Source organism: Littorina saxatilis, linkage group LG15 (genome assembly GCF_037325665.1).
Source record: "Littorina saxatilis isolate snail1 linkage group LG15, US_GU_Lsax_2.0, whole genome shotgun sequence".
In the NCBI taxonomy this organism is placed as follows: domain Eukaryota; kingdom Metazoa; phylum Mollusca; class Gastropoda; order Littorinimorpha; family Littorinidae; genus Littorina; species Littorina saxatilis.
In genome coordinates this window covers 22021854-22041681 of record NC_090259.1, presented here as the reverse complement: position 1 = coordinate 22041681, position 19828 = coordinate 22021854, and the positions used below count along the sequence as shown (strand labels likewise).

Sequence of the window (19828 nt, the reverse complement as noted above, 5' to 3'; positions counted from 1 at the left end):
ATACTTGTACAGTTTTTGAAAAAAAAAAAATGTTCATTTTGGGTTCACATTTTTTTTTAATCGGGGAAAGGGGTGATGTAATGAATGGCGGTTATGGTGTTTATAGTTGAAGGGATATAACTAGTGCTTTTTTGTAATACAAAGAGGTTGTCAGGAGTTGTTTAACTTTGAGAGTGGAAACTTTTAACAGTTCAGTAAAATTCCATGGTTAGCTACGGACGGTCAAACTGGGTTCGCGGCACGTGAATTTACAACTGTGCGAGTTGTTCGCGTTATAATCGCAACCGCCTGATTTTGTGAGTTGTGATTGTAAACTGCCTGACAATTGAAAGTCATTCGACCTGGGCTCTCGGATGAGAAAACCTGCTCTTGCTTTTGATGTCAACCTTGGAACCGGGAAACATTGCCGGGATGACTTGGACTTTTGTATGGGTGCCGCCATATTGGAAGATGAGGTACTTTGCTAGTTTTGTGTGAACTTGAACATTTCTTTTGTATGCGCGGACATGACTTGTGTACTTGAATAATTTCGGAATTGTATAATTTTCTTGTGCTCGGTTGGTGTGTTTTTGAATATTGTTAGTTGTTACAGTAGGGTGTTATATTTTGTAACAGGCCGCCCCAGTCTGACTTGTGCGGGGTGATGCCAGTGTGGCGAGGGTGCGATGGAGGCCGTAAGGTTGAAGGCTAGCTACATCGTCACCTCTACATAACGTAAAAGTTATGTTTTGTTTATTTGCTTTCTTGTCCTTGTAAATATGTTATGACGTTGACAATGAATGAGTGAGTTTCACAAGGTCGTGGACAATGAATGAATGAGTTTCAAAAGGTCATGAATTGATTATTGTAAGCAAGAAAGTATTTGAGAATTTGAGGAATGAGTTGATAATTGCTATGTCAGAAACAAACCAATTTGTATGTTCTAATTAAACCATTGGCTATTGTTTGGAAAGAATGAGTTGGTGAAAGACTACAAATTCTTCTAATCTTCTCTCTGCTTTCCTAAACTTCTGAGCGGGAGTCAGATGATTGACTGTGTGTGTGTGTGTGCACATATAAAGAATCTGGAAGGAGATTAATAAGGATAACTACGGATCTTCTTTATTTCAAATCTCTTACACAAGGTCCAACAAAATGTCTCCCTTATGCACAAGTATCTTTTCTGTGAATAACACTTATAACTGTGTTCACGAAAATGAGTCATATATCTTGACCTCAGACTGGTAAAACAGAGCAAAAATCATATTTTGTTTTCGTATCCAACATAATACGCTGATAACTTTACACTTGCAAAAGTGTTACGATACATCAACAATGGCTTTTACGGTATATTGAGAGTGCTGAATGCCTTATTGTTGAAAAAAGCAGTTAGTTAAAAATCGACGAAATTGATCAAAGTCTAGACTGCATTAAAAACATCGTTCAACAACAAGTTTCTTTTCGTTTTGACTTTAAGGTGAAGAGCAAATGACTGCGTTTAGTTGACTCGGTTGAGTACACAGTACCCATTTACTAACAGGTACAAAGACGTCGGTACTATGGTTATAACGATCTCCGAACACAGGTAACATTGTAAAAACCAAGTAGATCTCAGTTCACATCAAAGGCAACACAAAGTAGCACCATACTGTTGACTGATGGAAAAGCCACAGAATCATTCTTTTTTGAGAAAGAAAGTAAACACTTTATGATGATACAGTATATGATATTAAACAAAATGAGTCAAATAATAATCATAAAATGAATTATGATATTGGTTTAAGTAGGTGATAAAATAGGTGGTATTTTTGAAACCATCAGGCAAACAAATATGCATATATGCAAGAAACAAGAAACAAGCAAAAGATAAACAAAATGTGAGAAGAAAAAAAACTATGATATAACCGTGTGAACAAGAATCAAGCTGAAATGAGATTTATCCATACAACTTTGAAATAAAATAAAAACCTTGCAGCTAGGTAAGTAAAAGACAAATTATCGAAATGATTTGTTACTTCAAAAGACACAGAGCTTTAGAACGGGAAATTACAAAGTTATAAAAGAATAGTCAAGAGGCACAACGCACACAGACTGGTGACGATGAGAAAGAAATGAGTGTGCATGCCATTATCTATAAATTAATTGAAAACCATTGAGGAGATCATGACCAGGAAATGATTGGACATAAAGTGGCCCAGAGACGGGTTACTCACAAAGGAATTTCTAAAGGCTAGGTTGAGGGCCGATTGATCCCGGGACACCATCGAAGGGGTCTACATTGCAACACAAACCAAAATGAAAAAAGAAAGAATCAGAAAACAAAAAAGGTACATGCCATTTTCAAGACTATCCACTTTTGTAACACCGTGGTGATTTTGAACAACCAACCACCAAATTCATGGGAAGATTAAACAAAAAAGGAGTAAAAATACCAAAGGTAAAACATGCGGATTTTACAATAAATATCATGCAATGTAGATATATTTCAAAGTGTTCAAAATATTTGAATCAACTAATCGAGGTAATTATTATTGTTTCTGAATTGTTTCTGAATTATATCTTTGCGGACATGAAGTATTTATTGCTCTTTCACTTCCTTTTGGCAAGTTTCATAGCCGGCTATAGGAAGCAGTTCCCTATCATTCCTTTCCACCCAAACCCCTCCACCCACCCCAAAAAAACCACCAATTTTGGGCCTCAAGGAATATAATTATAATGTAGCCAATAATGTAATAATGAAACTATCCATGACAAAAAAAGAAACCCATTATTACACAAAGCTAAACTGGTAACAATGTTGCTGAATAAAACGTGGATAGTCTTCATGGCACAAAATAATAAAAGCATAAATAAAATCATTAAACTGAATAGGTGATCGCATCCGTCAACATGCAACTGTCGCAAGCAATTAAGAACTTCCAATTATTACATTCCAAAAATATAAACATAGCATCAGTAAGCATTCAATGAATGACTGTTATAACTTGTTAATTGAAATATATTTATAAGTTTGTTGCCTCCCAAATTTTTTTTTTTTAGGTCAGACAACACTATCATTATGGCCATGTGGATTCTAGCTGTTTTATATTAACGATTTTTAAAAGAATGGACGAGCATATTCATGAATTTGCTTTTGATGAATGCTATATATTGTCAAATGAGCGCTTCTGGGCATGGGGTGAAAACGCGAGACAACTCCTATGATCTTGCCGCGAGGTGGCGCCAGTTACCAACCGAAAGAAAGAAGGGGCATAACCTCACCAGAACCGACCATTGTCTGTTTACCGTATAAAATGCACGACTTACACACGAACTGTTCCCAAACCGATATGCTATTTGGGACCAATACAAGGGTTTTTTCCTTTCTCGTGTGATCTTGCCGCGAGGTGGCGCCAGTTACCAGCCGAAAGAAAGAGGGGGCATAACAGCTCACCAGAACCGCCCATTAGAACCTCACTTGCAAGTTCTTTGTGTACACTGTTTTATATTGGCGTCTGCTTCACAGTTTCCTTTACACTGTGGAAATCGAACCTCGATACTTGGCTGAAAACCGCAACACGGTGGCCTAGTGGTAAGGCGTCCACCCAATGAGCGGGAGGTAGTGGGTTCGAACCCCGGCCGGGTCATACCTAGGACGGTGTCAGAATAATGTGACTGGGTGAGACATGAAGCCTGTGCTGCGACTTCTGCAGCCGGTTTTTTTTTTAATTTTTTTTTAAATTTTTTGTTTTACAAATGTAACAAGTCGCGTAAGGCGAAAATACAACATTTAGTCAAGTAGCTGTCGAACTCACAGAATGAAACTGAACGCAATGCAACGCAGCAAGACCGTATACTCGTAGCATCGTCAGTCCACCGCTCATGGCAAAGGCAGTGAAATTGACAAGAAGAGCGGGGTAGTAGTTGCGCTGAGAAGGATAGCACGCTTTTCTGTACCTCTCTTCGTTTTAACTTTCTGAGCGTGTTTTCAATCCAAACATATCATATCTATATGTGTTTAGAATCAGGAACGGACAAGGAATACGATGAAAGTGTTTTTAAATTGATTTCGAAAATTTAATTTTGATCATAATTTTTATATTTTTAATTTTCAGAGCTTGTTTTTAATCCAAATATAACATATTTATATGTTTTTGGAATCAGAAAATGATGGAGAATAAGATGAACGTAAATTTGGATCGTTTTATAAAAATTTTTTTTACAATTTTCAGATTTTTAATGACCAAAGTCATTAATTAATTTTTAAGCCACCAAGCTGAAATGCAATACCGAAGTCCGGGCTTCGTCGGAGATTACTTGACCAAAATTTCAACCAATTTGGTTTAAAAATGAGAGCGTGACAGTGCCGCCTCAACTTTCACTGTCACGATCGGGTGACAGAGACCAAGAAAGCGTCACTCAGTGGAGTGCCTGTTCTGGGTCAATGTATGATAGAAAGCGCCTGTGCGTGATATTGGACACAGCAGAGTTTTTGCTGACAGTGCTCCCGAGCACGGATGTTTTGAAACGCACGAGCTTCACAGTGCAGGTTTCTGCTGTCATAGGGCTGACGGTTTTTTTCGCTGACAGCGCGCACGGGATTTTCAGGGATTGAGTTTCTCGTGTCTTTTTCCTGCTTGGGGAGGCAAAACTGTGTATAGCTGGACTGGTTTGGTGACAAGGTCAGTCACGTGTATTTGGCTAGGTGGTCTGTCAGAGACTCAAGGACGACACACTTGACACCCAGCGGCAGAAGGGGAAGGACCTAACACACAGTTACTAGAGTATGATGGTTTTTCACCGAGTATCATATTCGGCACTCTAGGGGAACTTCCACAAGTTATTCCTTTCCTCTGCCACGTATTTTGCTGAGGACAAGTCGTCACATTTCCTTCGTCGGCGATGGCTTTCGCATAAGGATTCGACAAGGGGTTCTGGACGTTTTGGGTCACTGTTGACGAACAGAGACTGTTCCAGGGAGGAGGCGGACTTTGCTTCCATTGAGAGTTACAATCATAGGCTTTTGAGGTAATAAATCATTATTTAACGCTGTTGATGAGTCTGTGTTGTGGAATGAAATACTCTCTGTTGTTCTTTCCAGGTTAGCGCATAATTTACTCTCTGTGACGCTAAAATACTAATCTGTATATGGTTTTTGCAGATAGGGAGAGAAGGACGGAAAATGGCTGTTTTGTTGTTGTAAAAAGTCAGTTTTGTGCAGGCCCACGTGCTCGATGAGATATTTAAAGATGACATGTTTTAAGGTGGTGGGTGAGGGGTAGCTGACATGTTTAGTGCACCGATGCTTTCTGTTTGCAGCCTTCGCTTCGTTTCGTTCGCCTCGCTTCGTTACATTCCTGTAACATCTGCACGGCTGACTCTGGCGGGAACTGTTGAAGCTGCGCTAACCAGCGGACCGGCTAACCAGCGAACCGGCTAACCAGCGGACCGGCTAACCAGCGAACCGACTAACCAGCATACCGGCTAAGCAGCAGCAGCAGAGATAAAGCTAAGTGCACCATGTCGTACGCACCCCGTTGACCACCGTTGTCTTTTCGTATCTATGATTTCATTGGAGTAGTGACAACGTGGGGTGTGTGACACCTGCACGAACTAGAGCTTTTCGAACAGAACATTCGCATTTAACTATATTTACACGGGTTCAGCGTGTTCCTATAATTTTCTACATACTACTGGCATTTTGTCAGTGAACACTGGTTTTTTACGTGTTGAGAACGTAAAAGGAACATATTTTGAGTGAAGGCTCGAGGGAGGTGGAGAGTTTATACATAAACAGGCGTCTGAAACTTATACTTTTGTTGACTCTATTTAATTGTATGACTGCGAGAGTGGATCGTGGTGTGGTTAGTTAATTAGTAGTAATTAACCGGTTCATAATCACCTTAAGTGATATATTGAAACGTGACACGTGGGGGCCAAGCCGGGATTTACTCAGTTAATTTCCAACTGATAAAGACCCACCAATTAAGGAGAACTAAGAGCAGATAATCTCGTCAGTGCTCGACTTATTTTCTGCTTGGTGCTACCCTTTTTTGTATAGTTTTGATCATATACCACACCTTAAGCGATTCACATCTTGCAGGAAATGTAAATTGTAATTTGTGAGTTATTGTATGCGCTAACTGTGATTATCTCCCTTTCCTTCGTTTGTGAATCTTTGTTGTTGTACGTTCAGAGTTTTCCGTTGCAGAGAGCTGAGCGGGGTTAGCGGATTTGTTATTCGTTTTACTCAGTTTTCTCTACATTGTTGTTTCGCATTCTGTAACAGGTTACATTTCTATAGTCTTGTTTTACTTGGATTTTTCTCCATATTTTGACTTTGTTGGAATTTTGGGGGGGAAGGGTCCGAGGACTTCTGTCCTAACCAAGGCTGTGGGAGACACTCTGTTTCACCGCAAAAAGCAGCCGATAAAGTAGGCCACGGCTGTGGGAAACACTTTGTTTCACCGCAAAAAGCAGCCATAAAGTAGGCTACGCGTTTTGTTCTACACCGTTTGGATTTTTCTTCTGCATTTTCCGGTTGCTGGATTTTTGTATCCACCGCTTTCATCACCGCGTGTTCTAGCTATAGCTGCGTTAGACTTACTTTGGTAATAAAGCTTTGCTAAAACTAACCATGGCTACAGGGGGATCTCCGACGAGGAGAATAACTTTCGAGACTCCTGGCAGTGAGGAACAGACAGAGCGAGACGCACGCGTTAGAGCGCGTAGTTTGCTTAAACGCAAGGAGCTGGAACGTAGGGAAGACATAGAGCGACAGACGAGAAAAGAAGAGCTTGACAGACAAGAACGACAGGCCGAACGTGACAGACAGGACAAGAAGGACGAACTTGACAGACAAGAAAGAGAACGACAGGCAGAACGAGACAGACAGGAAAAGAAAGACGAACTTGACAGACAAGAAAGAGAACGAGACAGACAGGAAAAGAAAGACGAACTTGCAAGACAGGAACGACAGGCCGAACGACAGGCCGAACTTGACAGACAGGAAAAGAAAGACGAACTTGCAAGACAGGAACGACAGGCCGAACGACAGGCCGAACTTGACAGACAGGAAAAGAAAGACGAACGTGACAGACTAGACCGGAAGGAACAGGCGGATCGCGATCTCCAGCTAGAACTAGCTAGGCTACAGGCCGAGAAGGGTACGCTTACTCAGGCTAGCGCGCCGACGTTTGTTGCCGACCGTACGAGACTGCCGACGTTCGACGATGACAAGGACGAGCTCGACGACTTTTTACGCCGGTTTGAGCGCATTGCATCTGACCAGAAGTGGGAAGAGGCCACGTGGGCTAGCCGCCTTAGCACCTGCTTAAAGGGACGCGCATTGCAGCTCTACAACGCTTTGGAGGACGACGAGGCGAGAGACTATCAGGCACTTAAGAAGGCGTTACTCCAGCGCTTTAACCTGACTGCTGAAGCCTACAGACGACGTCTGCGTAACAGCAAGAGACTGAGCGGCGAGCTGAGTCATCAGTTTGTGGCACGCCTTAACCTCTACCTGCGGCGCTGGGTGGAGATGGCCGAAAAGGACTGGACCGTCAACGACCTTGCCGACCTCATAGTCATGGAACAACTGATGTCCAGCCTGCGACCTGAGGTGGTGACCTTCGTGCAGGAGCACCAGCCCAAGACTACTCAGGAGGCAGCCGACTGGATCAGAGTGCACGAGGACGCCCAGGCGATCTCCGGCAAATCTTCAGGCTCACGGCCAGGAAAAACAGGAAATTCGGGTTCTTCAGGACCCAAGGACGGGAAGGACGATCAGGGACACAAGGGATCGAGTTCCAGAACTGACATCCAGTGTTACTACTGCAACAAGCGGGGCCACGTGAAGAAGGACTGCCACAAGAGACAGGCTGACCAGAAGGGCGTTCACTTCGTTGGCAGTGAGGAGTTCAGGGACGTCACGAGCTCATGCACCATCCCACAACTCTGCGTTCCGTGCTCCAGGAAACATTTCCAGCCCCACTGCAACGTCTACGTTAACGGAGTGAAGGGCGAAGGTCTGCGGGACACAGGGGCAGACATGATAGTGGTTCGGGCGAGTCTAGTTCCAGCTATGGCCTACACAGGAGACAGCATCAGGGTGAGAATGGCCGAGGCATCTCACGCTTACGACTTGAACACGGCAGTGATCAAGGTCGTAACCCCGTTGTTCACGGGGACCATTGTGGCCGTCGTCATGGACGATCCTCCATGCGACCTGCTCATTGGGAACCGGGTTCGGTTTGTGGACGGCGTCACCAGGGAGGTTCCCGTTTATCGGTCTCCCGACGTCATTTCAGTGCTCACGCGGGCACAGGCGGAGCGAGAGGACAAACCTCTCAAACCCCTACCTGCTGCACGAGCTGCCCTGGGGAACGTGACCCCCGCGCTTCTCGCGAAGGCTCAGGATTCTGACCCGACCTTAGCTACTCCTCGGGAGCACGCGAAGTCGGGGAAGGTGAAGCTGAGCGGGAAGCATGGGAGGTCAAGGTTCCTCAGGGACAAGAAGTTGCTCTACCGTGAGTTCAGCAACAAGGAAGGTGCATTCAAACAGGTTGTCGTGCCTCGCGAGTTTCGCGAGGGTGTCATGGCAACGGCACACGACTCGATTCTGGGAGGTCATCTTGGCACCAAGAAGACCACGGATCGTGTCTGGCGCCACTTTTACTGGCCAGGCATCTGCACGGATGTCCGACGTTTCTGTGCGTCCTGCGATAAGTGCCAGAAGGTGGTTGCCAAAGGAAGGGTGAGGAAGGTCCCCTTGGAGAAGATGCCGCTCATCGACGAACCCTTTCGTCGGGTGGCAGCGGACATCATCGGGCCCATCTTGCCTGCGTCTGAGGACGGAAACAGATACATTTTGACCATGGTGGACTACGCTACTCGATACCCAGAGGCGATCCCTCTGAAATCGATTGAAGCCACGCGAGTAGCTGAGGCTCTGGTTACTATGTGGTCCCGGCTGGGAATTCCATCAGAGGTACTCACCGACAGAGGCACGCAGTTCACGGGAGGAGTGATGGCGGAGGCAGCACGACTGCTATCACTGGAGCAGCACTTCACCACTCCTTACCATGCTCAGTGCAACGGACTGGTGGAGAGGTTCAATGGCACCTTGAAGACCATGCTGAGGAAACTAGCTCAGGAGAAACCACGCACGTGGGACAGGTACATCCCAGCATTGCTTTTTGCATACCGCGAGGTTCCTCAGGAGAGCTTGGGCTTTTCCCCATTCGAGCTGTTGTACGGCAGACAGGTACGCGGTCCCATGGCTATCCTGCGTCAGGCTTGGACAGACGAAGAAGCTGACGAGGAGGTGCAGACGACAGCGACCTACATCGTAGAACTCAGGAACAGGATTGAAGAGACCTGCAAACTGGCTCAAGAGAACCTGGGGAGAGCAGCACAGCGTTATGCGCGAGGATTCGACCGCAAGGCACGGCCGCGCAGCTTCAAGATTGGAGAACGGGTGTTGCTACTTTTACCTGTCAAACACAACAAGCTACAACTGCAGTGGCAAGGACCTTTTGAGGTGACAGCGAAAGTGGGCCAGAACGACTACAGGATCGTCATGAACGGGAAAGCACGCCTGTACCACGCCAACCTGCTGCGCGCCTACATAGAAAGGACGGCCTACGGGGAAAAGGACAAAGTGACAGAAGCAGTTGCTGTCGTGATGGACGAGACAACGGAAGAACAGGGAGGAGGACGTGTACCAGTTTGTCCGCTGGAGGCTAGTGAAGATCACACGGACGTGCACATCTCACCTGATCTTGGGGACGACCAGCAGGCGGACCTGCAAGAGATCCTGAAGGATGCAGCACGGGTCCTTACAGACATACCACTTCAGACGCATCTAGAGGAGTTTACCTTCGACTTGCTGGAGAAACAGCCAGTGAGGACGAAGCAGTATCCCATGCCTCATGCCCAGAAGGAGGTGGTCAGGAAGGAAATCGCCGACATGACGAAGTTGGGCGTCATCGAGCCAGCGAACTCTCCCTACAGTTCACCAATTGTGCTTGTAAAGAAGAAGGATGGACGCGTCAGGTTCTGTGTTGACTACCGGAAGCTGAACAAGATTACGGCGTTTGACGCGGAACCCATGCCTGATGTGGACTACCTCTTCAGTCACTTGGCCAAGGCCAAGTACTTTTCCAAACTGGACCTCACCAAGGGATACTGGCAAATCCCAGTTGCCGAGGAAGACCGCCCAAAGACTGCATTTACCACTCCATTCGGCCAGTTCCAGTGGACAGTCATGCCTTTTGGTCTACAGAATGCAGGTGCCGTCTTCACTCGCATGATGAGGAAACTTTTGGAACCATTGAAGCGCGAGGACATCAGCAGTTTCATCGACGATGTGCTGATCGCGACAGAGACATGGACTGAACATCTCGACGCCCTGCGCGACGTGTTCGGGAGGTTGAAGGACGGAAATCTGGGAGCTAAACCGTCCAAGTGCTACTTGGGATTCCGGGAATTGTCTTTCCTGGGTCATGTTGTCGGCGAGGGATTGCTCGTTCCAGAGGACGACAAGATCCAGAAGATTCGGGAGGCGGAGCCACCGCGCACGAAGAAAGAAGTCAGGTCTTTCCTGGGCCTAGCCAGCTTCTATAGACGCTTCATCCCGCACTTTGCCGAAATCGCTCTACCACTGACCAACCTTACCAAGAAACTACAACCGACCGTTGTAGTGTGGACTGAGGAATGTAGCTCCGCATTCAACACCCTGAAGAGGCGACTCACCAGTCAGCCTATTCTCCGACTACCAGACCTGAACAAGGACTTCGTGCTGAGGACAGACGCTTCAGGGAAGGGACTTGGGGCAGTGTTGCTTCAGGAGACAGAGGGGTTTTTGCACCCTGTTTGCTTCGCCAGCCGTAAGCTGACCTCGGCCGAGGCAGCGTATGCAACGGTTGAACGCGAGTGTCTCGCCATTGTCTGGGGCATCCAGAAGTTCGAAGCGTACCTGTACGGACGACCTTTCTGTCTGGAGACGGACCATCAACCTCTGCAATATCTTCAGGTTGCAAGGTTGGCAAACGCCAGACTTATGCGCTGGGCGTTGATTCTCCAACCGTACCAATTCACGGTACGCGTCATTCCGGGCGCCAACAATGTTGGAGCTGACTTTCTCTCTCGGGCTGTAGAGGAGAACATGACTGTGAGCGAAACCGAGGTTTCGTCTTGAAGAGGGGAGGTGTGTCACGATCGGGTGACAGAGACCAAGAAAGCGTCACTCAGTGGAGTGCCTGTTCTGGGTCAATGTATGATAGAAAGCGCCTGTGCGTGATATTGGACACAGCAGAGTTTTTGCTGACAGTGCTCCCGAGCACGGATGTTTTGAAACGCACGAGCTTCACAGTGCAGGTTTCTGCTGTCATAGGGCTGACGGTTTTTTTCGCTGACAGCGCGCACGGGATTTTCAGGGATTGAGTTTCTCGTGTCTTTTTCCTGCTTGGGGAGGCAAAACTGTGTATAGCTGGACTGGTTTGGTGACAAGGTCAGTCACGTGTATTTGGCTAGGTGGTCTGTCAGAGACTCAAGGACGACACACTTGACACCCAGCGGCAGAAGGGGAAGGACCTAACACACAGTTACTAGAGTATGATGGTTTTTCACCGAGTATCATATTCGGCACTCTAGGGGAACTTCCACAAGTTATTCCTTTCCTCTGCCACGTATTTTGCTGAGGACAAGTCGTCACATTTCCTTCGTCGGCGATGGCTTTCGCATAAGGATTCGACAAGGGGTTCTGGACGTTTTGGGTCACTGTTGACGAACAGAGACTGTTCCAGGGAGGAGGCGGACTTTGCTTCCATTGAGAGTTACAATCATAGGCTTTTGAGGTAATAAATCATTATTTAACGCTGTTGATGAGTCTGTGTTGTGGAATGAAATACTCTCTGTTGTTCTTTCCAGGTTAGCGCATAATTTACTCTCTGTGACGCTAAAATACTAATCTGTATATGGTTTTTGCAGATAGGGAGAGAAGGACGGAAAATGGCTGTTTTGTTGTTGTAAAAAGTCAGTTTTGTGCAGGCCCACGTGCTCGATGAGATATTTAAAGATGACATGTTTTAAGGTGGTGGGTGAGGGGTAGCTGACATGTTTAGTGCACCGATGCTTTCTGTTTGCAGCCTTCGCTTCGTTTCGTTCGCCTCGCTTCGTTACATTCCTGTAACATCTGCACGGCTGACTCTGGCGGGAACTGTTGAAGCTGCGCTAACCAGCGGACCGGCTAACCAGCGAACCGGCTAACCAGCGGACCGGCTAACCAGCGAACCGACTAACCAGCATACCGGCTAAGCAGCAGCAGCAGAGATAAAGCTAAGTGCACCATGTCGTACGCACCCCGTTGACCACCGTTGTCTTTTCGTATCTATGATTTCATTGGAGTAGTGACAACGTGGGGTGTGTGACACCTGCACGAACTAGAGCTTTTCGAACAGAACATTCGCATTTAACTATATTTACACGGGTTCAGCGTGTTCCTATAATTTTCTACATACTACTGGCATTTTGTCAGTGAACACTGGTTTTTTACGTGTTGAGAACGTAAAAGGAACATATTTTGAGTGAAGGCTCGAGGGAGGTGGAGAGTTTATACATAAACAGGCGTCTGAAACTTATACTTTTGTTGACTCTATTTAATTGTATGACTGCGAGAGTGGATCGTGGTGTGGTTAGTTAATTAGTAGTAATTAACCGGTTCATAATCACCTTAAGTGATATATTGAAACGTGACATTCACGAAAAGCCGGATATGACGTCATCAAAGACATTTATCAAAAAAATGAAAAAAACATCTGAGGATATCATACCCAGGAACTCTCATGTCAAATTTCATAAAGATCGGTCCAGTAGTTTAGTCTGAATCGCTCTACACACACACACACACACAGACACACACACATACACCACGACCCTCGTCTCGATTCCCCCCTCTATGTTAAAACATTTAGTCAAAACTTGACTAAATGTAATAAAAAGTTATAGGGTTGGCCCCTAAAAATAAGGTAGGTCGGGTTACCGTAACCACACCTATTTTTTTTTAGGCCTAAATCCGCGTTGTCAGAAGCCAACGTGGAACACTGCTGTTTAAGGCTGTTTTTATTTGAGCCCGAAGTCGACTTCGTGAAGACTTCGCACAGAAATGTCAGTGCCAAAGCTTCGTGCAACCAGCTTTGTGAAGCCGACTTCACAAAGTCGACTTCGTCCAAATAATTCAAAGCTTCACATACCAAGTAAAAGCCTGGACAGTTCTGTGGTGGTTTACACACATTTTTACACAGTATTTGTAAAAGTTCAGTCTCAACAGAACACGAAACTGGTTATAAATCCAAACGTCGATAATATAACTTTCGTACATGTGCAGGATTGTAAACAAAACCGACAAAAACATGCTGTAAGCTGATAATTCAACGAAAATCACACAACGGCGTAATGGCGAGTTTACAAAAAGGCATTCAGCTTACGAGGTAGAGATGTCAAAGCAGTACATTAAATTAAATTAAAGACTGGCAGAGATGAAATACAAAAGCAGTTTTAAGTGCTTTTAAATTATTCTGGAAAGAACTCTTCAATATCAATAAAAAGGTTCAAGCATACAAGTGATATGCACCCAACAAACTTAAAAACGAAACTCCTGGTTTTATATTCAGAACCAAAACGGCATTTTAGCACATAAAATGATTAGCCAAAAGGAACAAGTATCTATGACACTGCTTGAAAAAAAGTTTGTAATATTCTTGTTAACTTTAGGGTTTAGGCAATATGAGTTTACCTACAGCCTTTAACCGCTTCTGGAACCATAAGGCTGTTTGTTGTATGACAACAAAGGGAAAGTCTTGTTTGCCCAAGATCTGATTTTCACACAAAATTTAACTTTAACCGTAATCTCATATTTCACAAATTTATGTTTTCCCCATTAAAATCTTTTTATAAACATATACACCCGACAATGTCCAGAATAATTTAGGTGCCAGAAAATGCATACTATATACAGGCAAGGGAGGAATCAGCATACCAGTCCCAGGCCTATTTTATCTACTGTGGGAATATGTAGCTCTCTGCAGCGCCATGAAAGTGTCCATTAGTTCATCACTCCATTCACCAGGAAAAAACTATGTTCCAATTAATCAAGTTAGTTGCACGCACGCTCCCAGCTTTCTAGTCAGTGGAGTTAGTGTTAGACGGCCAAGCAATTCAACGCATTTTTGTAAACTAGCCAATTAGCAAAACAAGCAAATCTGTCAATCCAAAAAGGAAAACACTCTGTGAGGTTGTGGATCACCAGGCGGCACTCCGTTGTATAATCTACTCACGCGGTTAAGATGAGTTTCAGCTGCTTGAACTGCTCGAAACTCTCGCCTACGTTGTGAGTATGTTCTTGCAAGCCTTTGGCTTTTGGTGTGTTCCTTTTCATAAATAATTCCAAACAGAGTAGAGAAAAGCCATGAAAATATTGAAATAAAACTTAAAACGCTACTTTTGTTCCATGTCAAAGAACCATCAGGCATAATTTTGCCCAGCAGAGATAGATGTTGAAAATGTCATGTAACTATTCACATGTGTAGCCTACAATCACAAAAAAAGAGTATGGCCAAGAATTATACGGCTTATGCATACACACGGAATCACCACACAGAACATAGAATACGGCTAGGACAAAGAAAGTATGAAATGCTATAAGTTAAAAGGTTTTTTTCTTTGGCCTCGATGTTACTCAACGAGAAATGCACGTCTATCACACACAAAAAATAAGAAAACAAAACTTCTCCAAATGAAACCTAAATTCTCCATGAGTTACCGTACCATAGTATAACACAAATCACATCTATAAAAGACCTAATCTCATTCTTCACAGAAAGAGGTACTTATCCAAATAGTCATAATTCATATTTCTGAAATTTATATTTTACAGATAAAACTCTTCTATTCATAAAACTTATAGACTTGACAATATCCAGATTAATTTTGGGGACGTCTGGAAGCTATACTTTTCGTATCGTTTGTTAATGTTTTATAATCTGTTCAAATACATCTCACGATGTTATTCCTTCCCAAATCTTTGAAGTGTTATTAAAAAAAGTCGTACAGCAATCTTAAATGTGAAAACTACCTGTCAGCATAACAGAAATTGTATTCTGACATTCATATCACACACGGTATTTTCAACAGCAGCTGCGCAACAAATGTAAGAACAGGGTGATTTAACAAAAAATAACACAACCTTTCAGTCAGCTAACGATGAACTAGTGTGATGAGCTATTGTTTGAAGGCATAAAACTGCAACAAAAAGTCACTGACGAACTAAAAACAAAAACATACAAACACAATCAAATCGTGTCCACATTGAAATACCCTATCTCTAGTTCAGCATGTGTGAAGGCGTCTCTGCAAGATGGTTTTCAACGGAACACTTAATATTTTTAAATGGAAACTTACCGGTGTAGTCTCCGATCCTGTTCGATATTCTGTTCTGTAGATGCCAATGGGGATTTGGCAGGTAGTGGAGCACAGCTTCTGATACAGACGACCGTAGGTTCGAATCCACAGATCGTCTTTTGATAGTTTCAACTAAAACCGAACAAAATAACGACAAGTCTCGGTTACAGTTGCAAGTGATAACCTACTGGCATATCACACCTTGAAGAGTCACAGAATAAATGCAGCAGTCATCATGTATGTGGCTAAACTATAACAGCATATCTTTTCTTGTGTGGGAATTAGGTTGAGATTCGACTTGGACATGAGTAGTCATACTACACACACACACACACACACACACACACACACACACACACACACACACACACACACAAACACACACACACACAAACACACACACACACACGCATACACAAGCGCAAGCACGCACGCATGCACAGACACACACAGACACACGGACACACACAGACATACACACACACACACACACACACACACATAAAGAAAATTCCAATCAAGACTCCCCTGTAGAAAGAGGAGCTTTCATAAAAGAATGTCCCAACAGAAAGACAAAGAATAGCTCAATTTATGGTTGGTATGTTCATCAACATTTGAGAAAAACGCACACAAATAAACGAGTTCAAAACTTGTCTAAAATGTAACAAGTCGCGTAAGGCGAAAATACAATATTTAGTCAAGTAGCTGTCGAACTCACAGAATGAAACTGAACGCAACGCAACGCAGCAAGACCGTATACTCGTAGCATCGTCACTCCACCGCCCGTGGCAAAGGCAGTGCCCGTGGAATTGACAAGAAGAGCGGGGTATTCGTTGCGCTGAGAAGGATAGCACGCTTTTCTGTACCTCTCTTCGTTTTAACTTTCTGAGCGTGTTTTTAATCCAAACATATTATATCTATATGTTTTTGGAATCAGGAACCAACAAGGAATAAGATGAAAGTGTTTTTAAATTGATTTCGAAAAATAAAATTTGATAATAATTTTTATATATTTAATTTTCAGAGCTTGTTTTTAATCCGAATATAACATATTTATATGTTTTTGGAATCAGCAAATGATGGAGAATAAGATAAACGTAAATTTGGATCGTTTTATAATTTTATTTTTTTTTTTACAATTTTCAGATTTTTAATGACCAAAGTCATTAATTAATTTTTAAGCCACCAAGCTGAAATGCAATACCGAAGTCCGGGCTTCGTCGAAGATTACTTGACCAAAATTTCAACCAATTTGGTTGAAAAATGAGGGCGTGACAGTGCCGCCTCAACTTTCACGAAAAGCCGGATATGACGTCATCAAAGACATTTATCAAAAAAATGAAAAAAACGTTCGGGGATTTCATACCCAGGAACTCTCATGTCAAATTTCATAAAGATCGGTCCAGTAGTTTAGTCTGAATCGCTCTACACACACACACACACACACACACACAGACACACAGACACACAGACACACAGACACACGCACATACACCACGACCCTCGTTTCGATTCCCCCTCGATGTTAAAATATTTAGTCAAAACTTGACTAAATATAAAAAGGAACCTCAATGGCTTCCCTTAAAAAACATAATAAGGACGACCTAGTAAGTAGGAGCAAAACAAGTTAACCCCTGTAACACAGACAGGCAGACAGATGCATGGCAAATCGAAAACTTACAGACGGGCGCAGTGGCGTGGTGGTAAGACGTCGGCCTCCTAATCGGGAGGTCGTGAGTTCGAATCCCGGTCGCTGCCGCCTGGTGGGTTAAGAGTGGAGATTTTTCCGATCTCCCAGGTCAACTTATGTGCAGACCTGCTAGTGACTTAACCCCCTTCGTGTGTACACGCAAGCACAAGACCAAGTGCGCACGGAAAAGATCCTGTAATCCATGTCGGAGTTTGGTGGGTTATGGAAACACGAAAATACCAAGCATGCCTACTCAACGAAAGCGGAGTGAGCTGACTATGCTCTCAGAGTATAGTGTGAGGAACCCAAATGGGTAAACGAGCTCACACGTAACCAGAAAAATTCTGGAACGCTGAAGAAGAAAAAGAAGAAGAAGAAAACTTACACTCTCAAGATGCCCTGAGCCAACAGCCTGGTCAATTCCAAGCAGAAGCCTGACGAACGTGATGAGGTAATCTTTCACGTATGCCTGCACATCCACCAGAAGGCAAACATTTGATTAATCGAGACATGGTGATTTGAATAATCCCTTGCACTAAACCGTTTTGTCATCATTTTCAGGTGTTTTCATTCATAACCAGCTGGGTAAAAAAAAACAATGTTCATGTGTGACAAATCCAAGTTTCCAATGGTTTGGGGTTTCAGGTAAAAACTTGGATTGTCAAAGTAAAAGCCAATCAGGCAATTTGTTTGATATATGGAACAATCACGGCTTTGGATTTGTGTTTCCGAGAACAACAAATGTCAAAATTCACTCTCAAAGACCCAATCGATGCTGAAAATAACCGCAATGACTCATGGTCAATTTGCAACTTAGCTATACAATCGCAATGTGCGCAAAGAAAAGTCTTAAAACATTGAAAAGAAACCGTACATGCTAAAAAAAAACCCGACTAATCTCAAAAATATGATGGCAGCTCGATCTTTGTGCAGTTTAAACTGGAAAAAAAGCAACGCAAAGTTTACGGTTGACAACATCTACAAGTATGACGCGATCGCTTGAACTTCTGATGCTTTAGGGCCCTGAAAAAAAAGGCTCCCTGTCGGCGATTGTGCGTACTTTTGCACTTCCAAAATAATGACAAAAACGATGTGTTCTAGATTGTTGCCAGACAAGCATTTTTTTGTCGGTCCAAACATCTTATAATATCCGCTGTTATATTGTGGTATTTCTTATCGTCAACCACGTCATCATCATCGTCATTATGGCCACCAAAATATCGTCATCATCGTCGTCGTCAGCATCACCGGCGTCAACATCTTTTCAACAACACCCGTTACACGACCATTGCGAAAGTGTGTGTGTGTGTGTGTGTGTGTGTGTGTGTGTGTGTGTGTGTGTGTGTGTGTGTGTGTGTGTGTGTGTGTGTGTGTGTGTGTGTGTGTGTGTGTGTGTTTGCGCATGCGTGTGTGTATATATGTGTGTGTGTGTGTCTGTGTGTCTGTATGTGTGTTTGTGTGTATCTGTGTTTGTACATGTATGCCAATGTGCATGCACGCGTTTAACAGGTGGCGTAACATTCTTGCTTCGTGCTTTTACCCAGGTATAGCATCCCAAAATTTATTTTGCAAAATTCTCTTAGGAGAATAACTATGCATACCAAAGTTTCTGTTTGTCGCCTCCTCGTGGCATATTTCTACCGTTATTACACAAAGGCAGCGGCACAAGACAGCAATGTATGGCCTACCTGGTAGAGGAGAGTATCCAACATGCTTGCACTGAAGACGTTGCCAGCAGCAAAAGGCAAGCGGAACATGTAGTGTATATTGGATCCTCGTTCGCGCTCTTTCTGCAAAGTTCAAAACACATGTCACAACGATGTACTGTGTGCAAGTTTGGGCCTTGTTTCTGATATTTTACATTTTGAACAATAAAGGCTAAAAGAAAATATCAAAATTTAGGGCATTGAACTACATGAAGCTTAACGACCCAGCAACTCATGGGACTGAACTGAATATGCTTGAATATGCCGAGAGTGTACATATTGTCAACTTTCCAAGTCAAAGAAGGGAACTGAACCCTCACTATTTCTAACTTGGATATGCTGAGAGCGTAGAGATCGTCAACTCTCCTGTCAAAGAAGGGAACTGAACCTCACCTTTTCTAACTTGGATATGCTGAGAGCGTAGAGATCGTCAACTCTCCTGTCAAAGAAGGGAACTGAACCTCACCTTTTCTAACTTGGATATGCTGAGAGCGTAGAGATCGTCAACTCTCCCAGTCAAAGAAGGGAACTGAACCTCACCTTGTCTAACTTGGATATGCTGAGAGTTTAGAATTGAACTGAACCTTACCTTTTCTAACTTGGATATGCTAAGAGCGTAGAGATCGTCGGCCCTGAACTGCATGAAGCGCATGTTGGAGGCCTGGGAGAGCTCGGTGATGATGTTGGACTTGGGGAAGAGCCTGAAGACGGTCTGCACGCCCACGATGGTGTTGCAGTCAGCCAGGGTGTCCTCTTCTGCGGAATTGGACGTCTCCTTGTTCACCACTACCACGTTCTCGGAGTAGTTGATCCCTGCCCGCAGTAGGTCGTCCAGGCTGAAAACCAATGTGAGAATTCTTTGCATCATTGATGCTCAGTCGGTAGCGGCCCTGGGCGGGGATGTAGCTCAGTCGGTTGCGCGCTGGATTTGTATCCAGTTGGCCGCTGTCAGCGTGAGTTCGTCCCCACGTTCGGCGAGAGATTTATTTCTCAGAGTCAACTTTGTGTGCAGACT

The 19828-nt window shown here is 44.1% G+C and overlaps 1 protein-coding gene across 1 annotated transcript in view; it reads right to left on the bottom strand.

Moving 5' to 3' along the window:
* LOC138947952 (potassium channel subfamily T member 2-like) overlaps positions 1–19828 on the bottom strand; it is a 99186-nt gene that overhangs the window by 14633 nt on the left and 64725 nt on the right. Inside the window, exons 22-25 of the mRNA XM_070319476.1 lie at positions 19403–19649; positions 18796–18897; positions 17493–17576; positions 15418–15549 (exon numbers count right to left, since the gene is read on the bottom strand). Of these exons, the coding sequence (XP_070175577.1) occupies positions 15418–15549; positions 17493–17576; positions 18796–18897; positions 19403–19649 (565 nt within the window). The remainder of the gene's footprint in view (positions 1–15417; positions 15550–17492; positions 17577–18795; positions 18898–19402; positions 19650–19828) is intronic.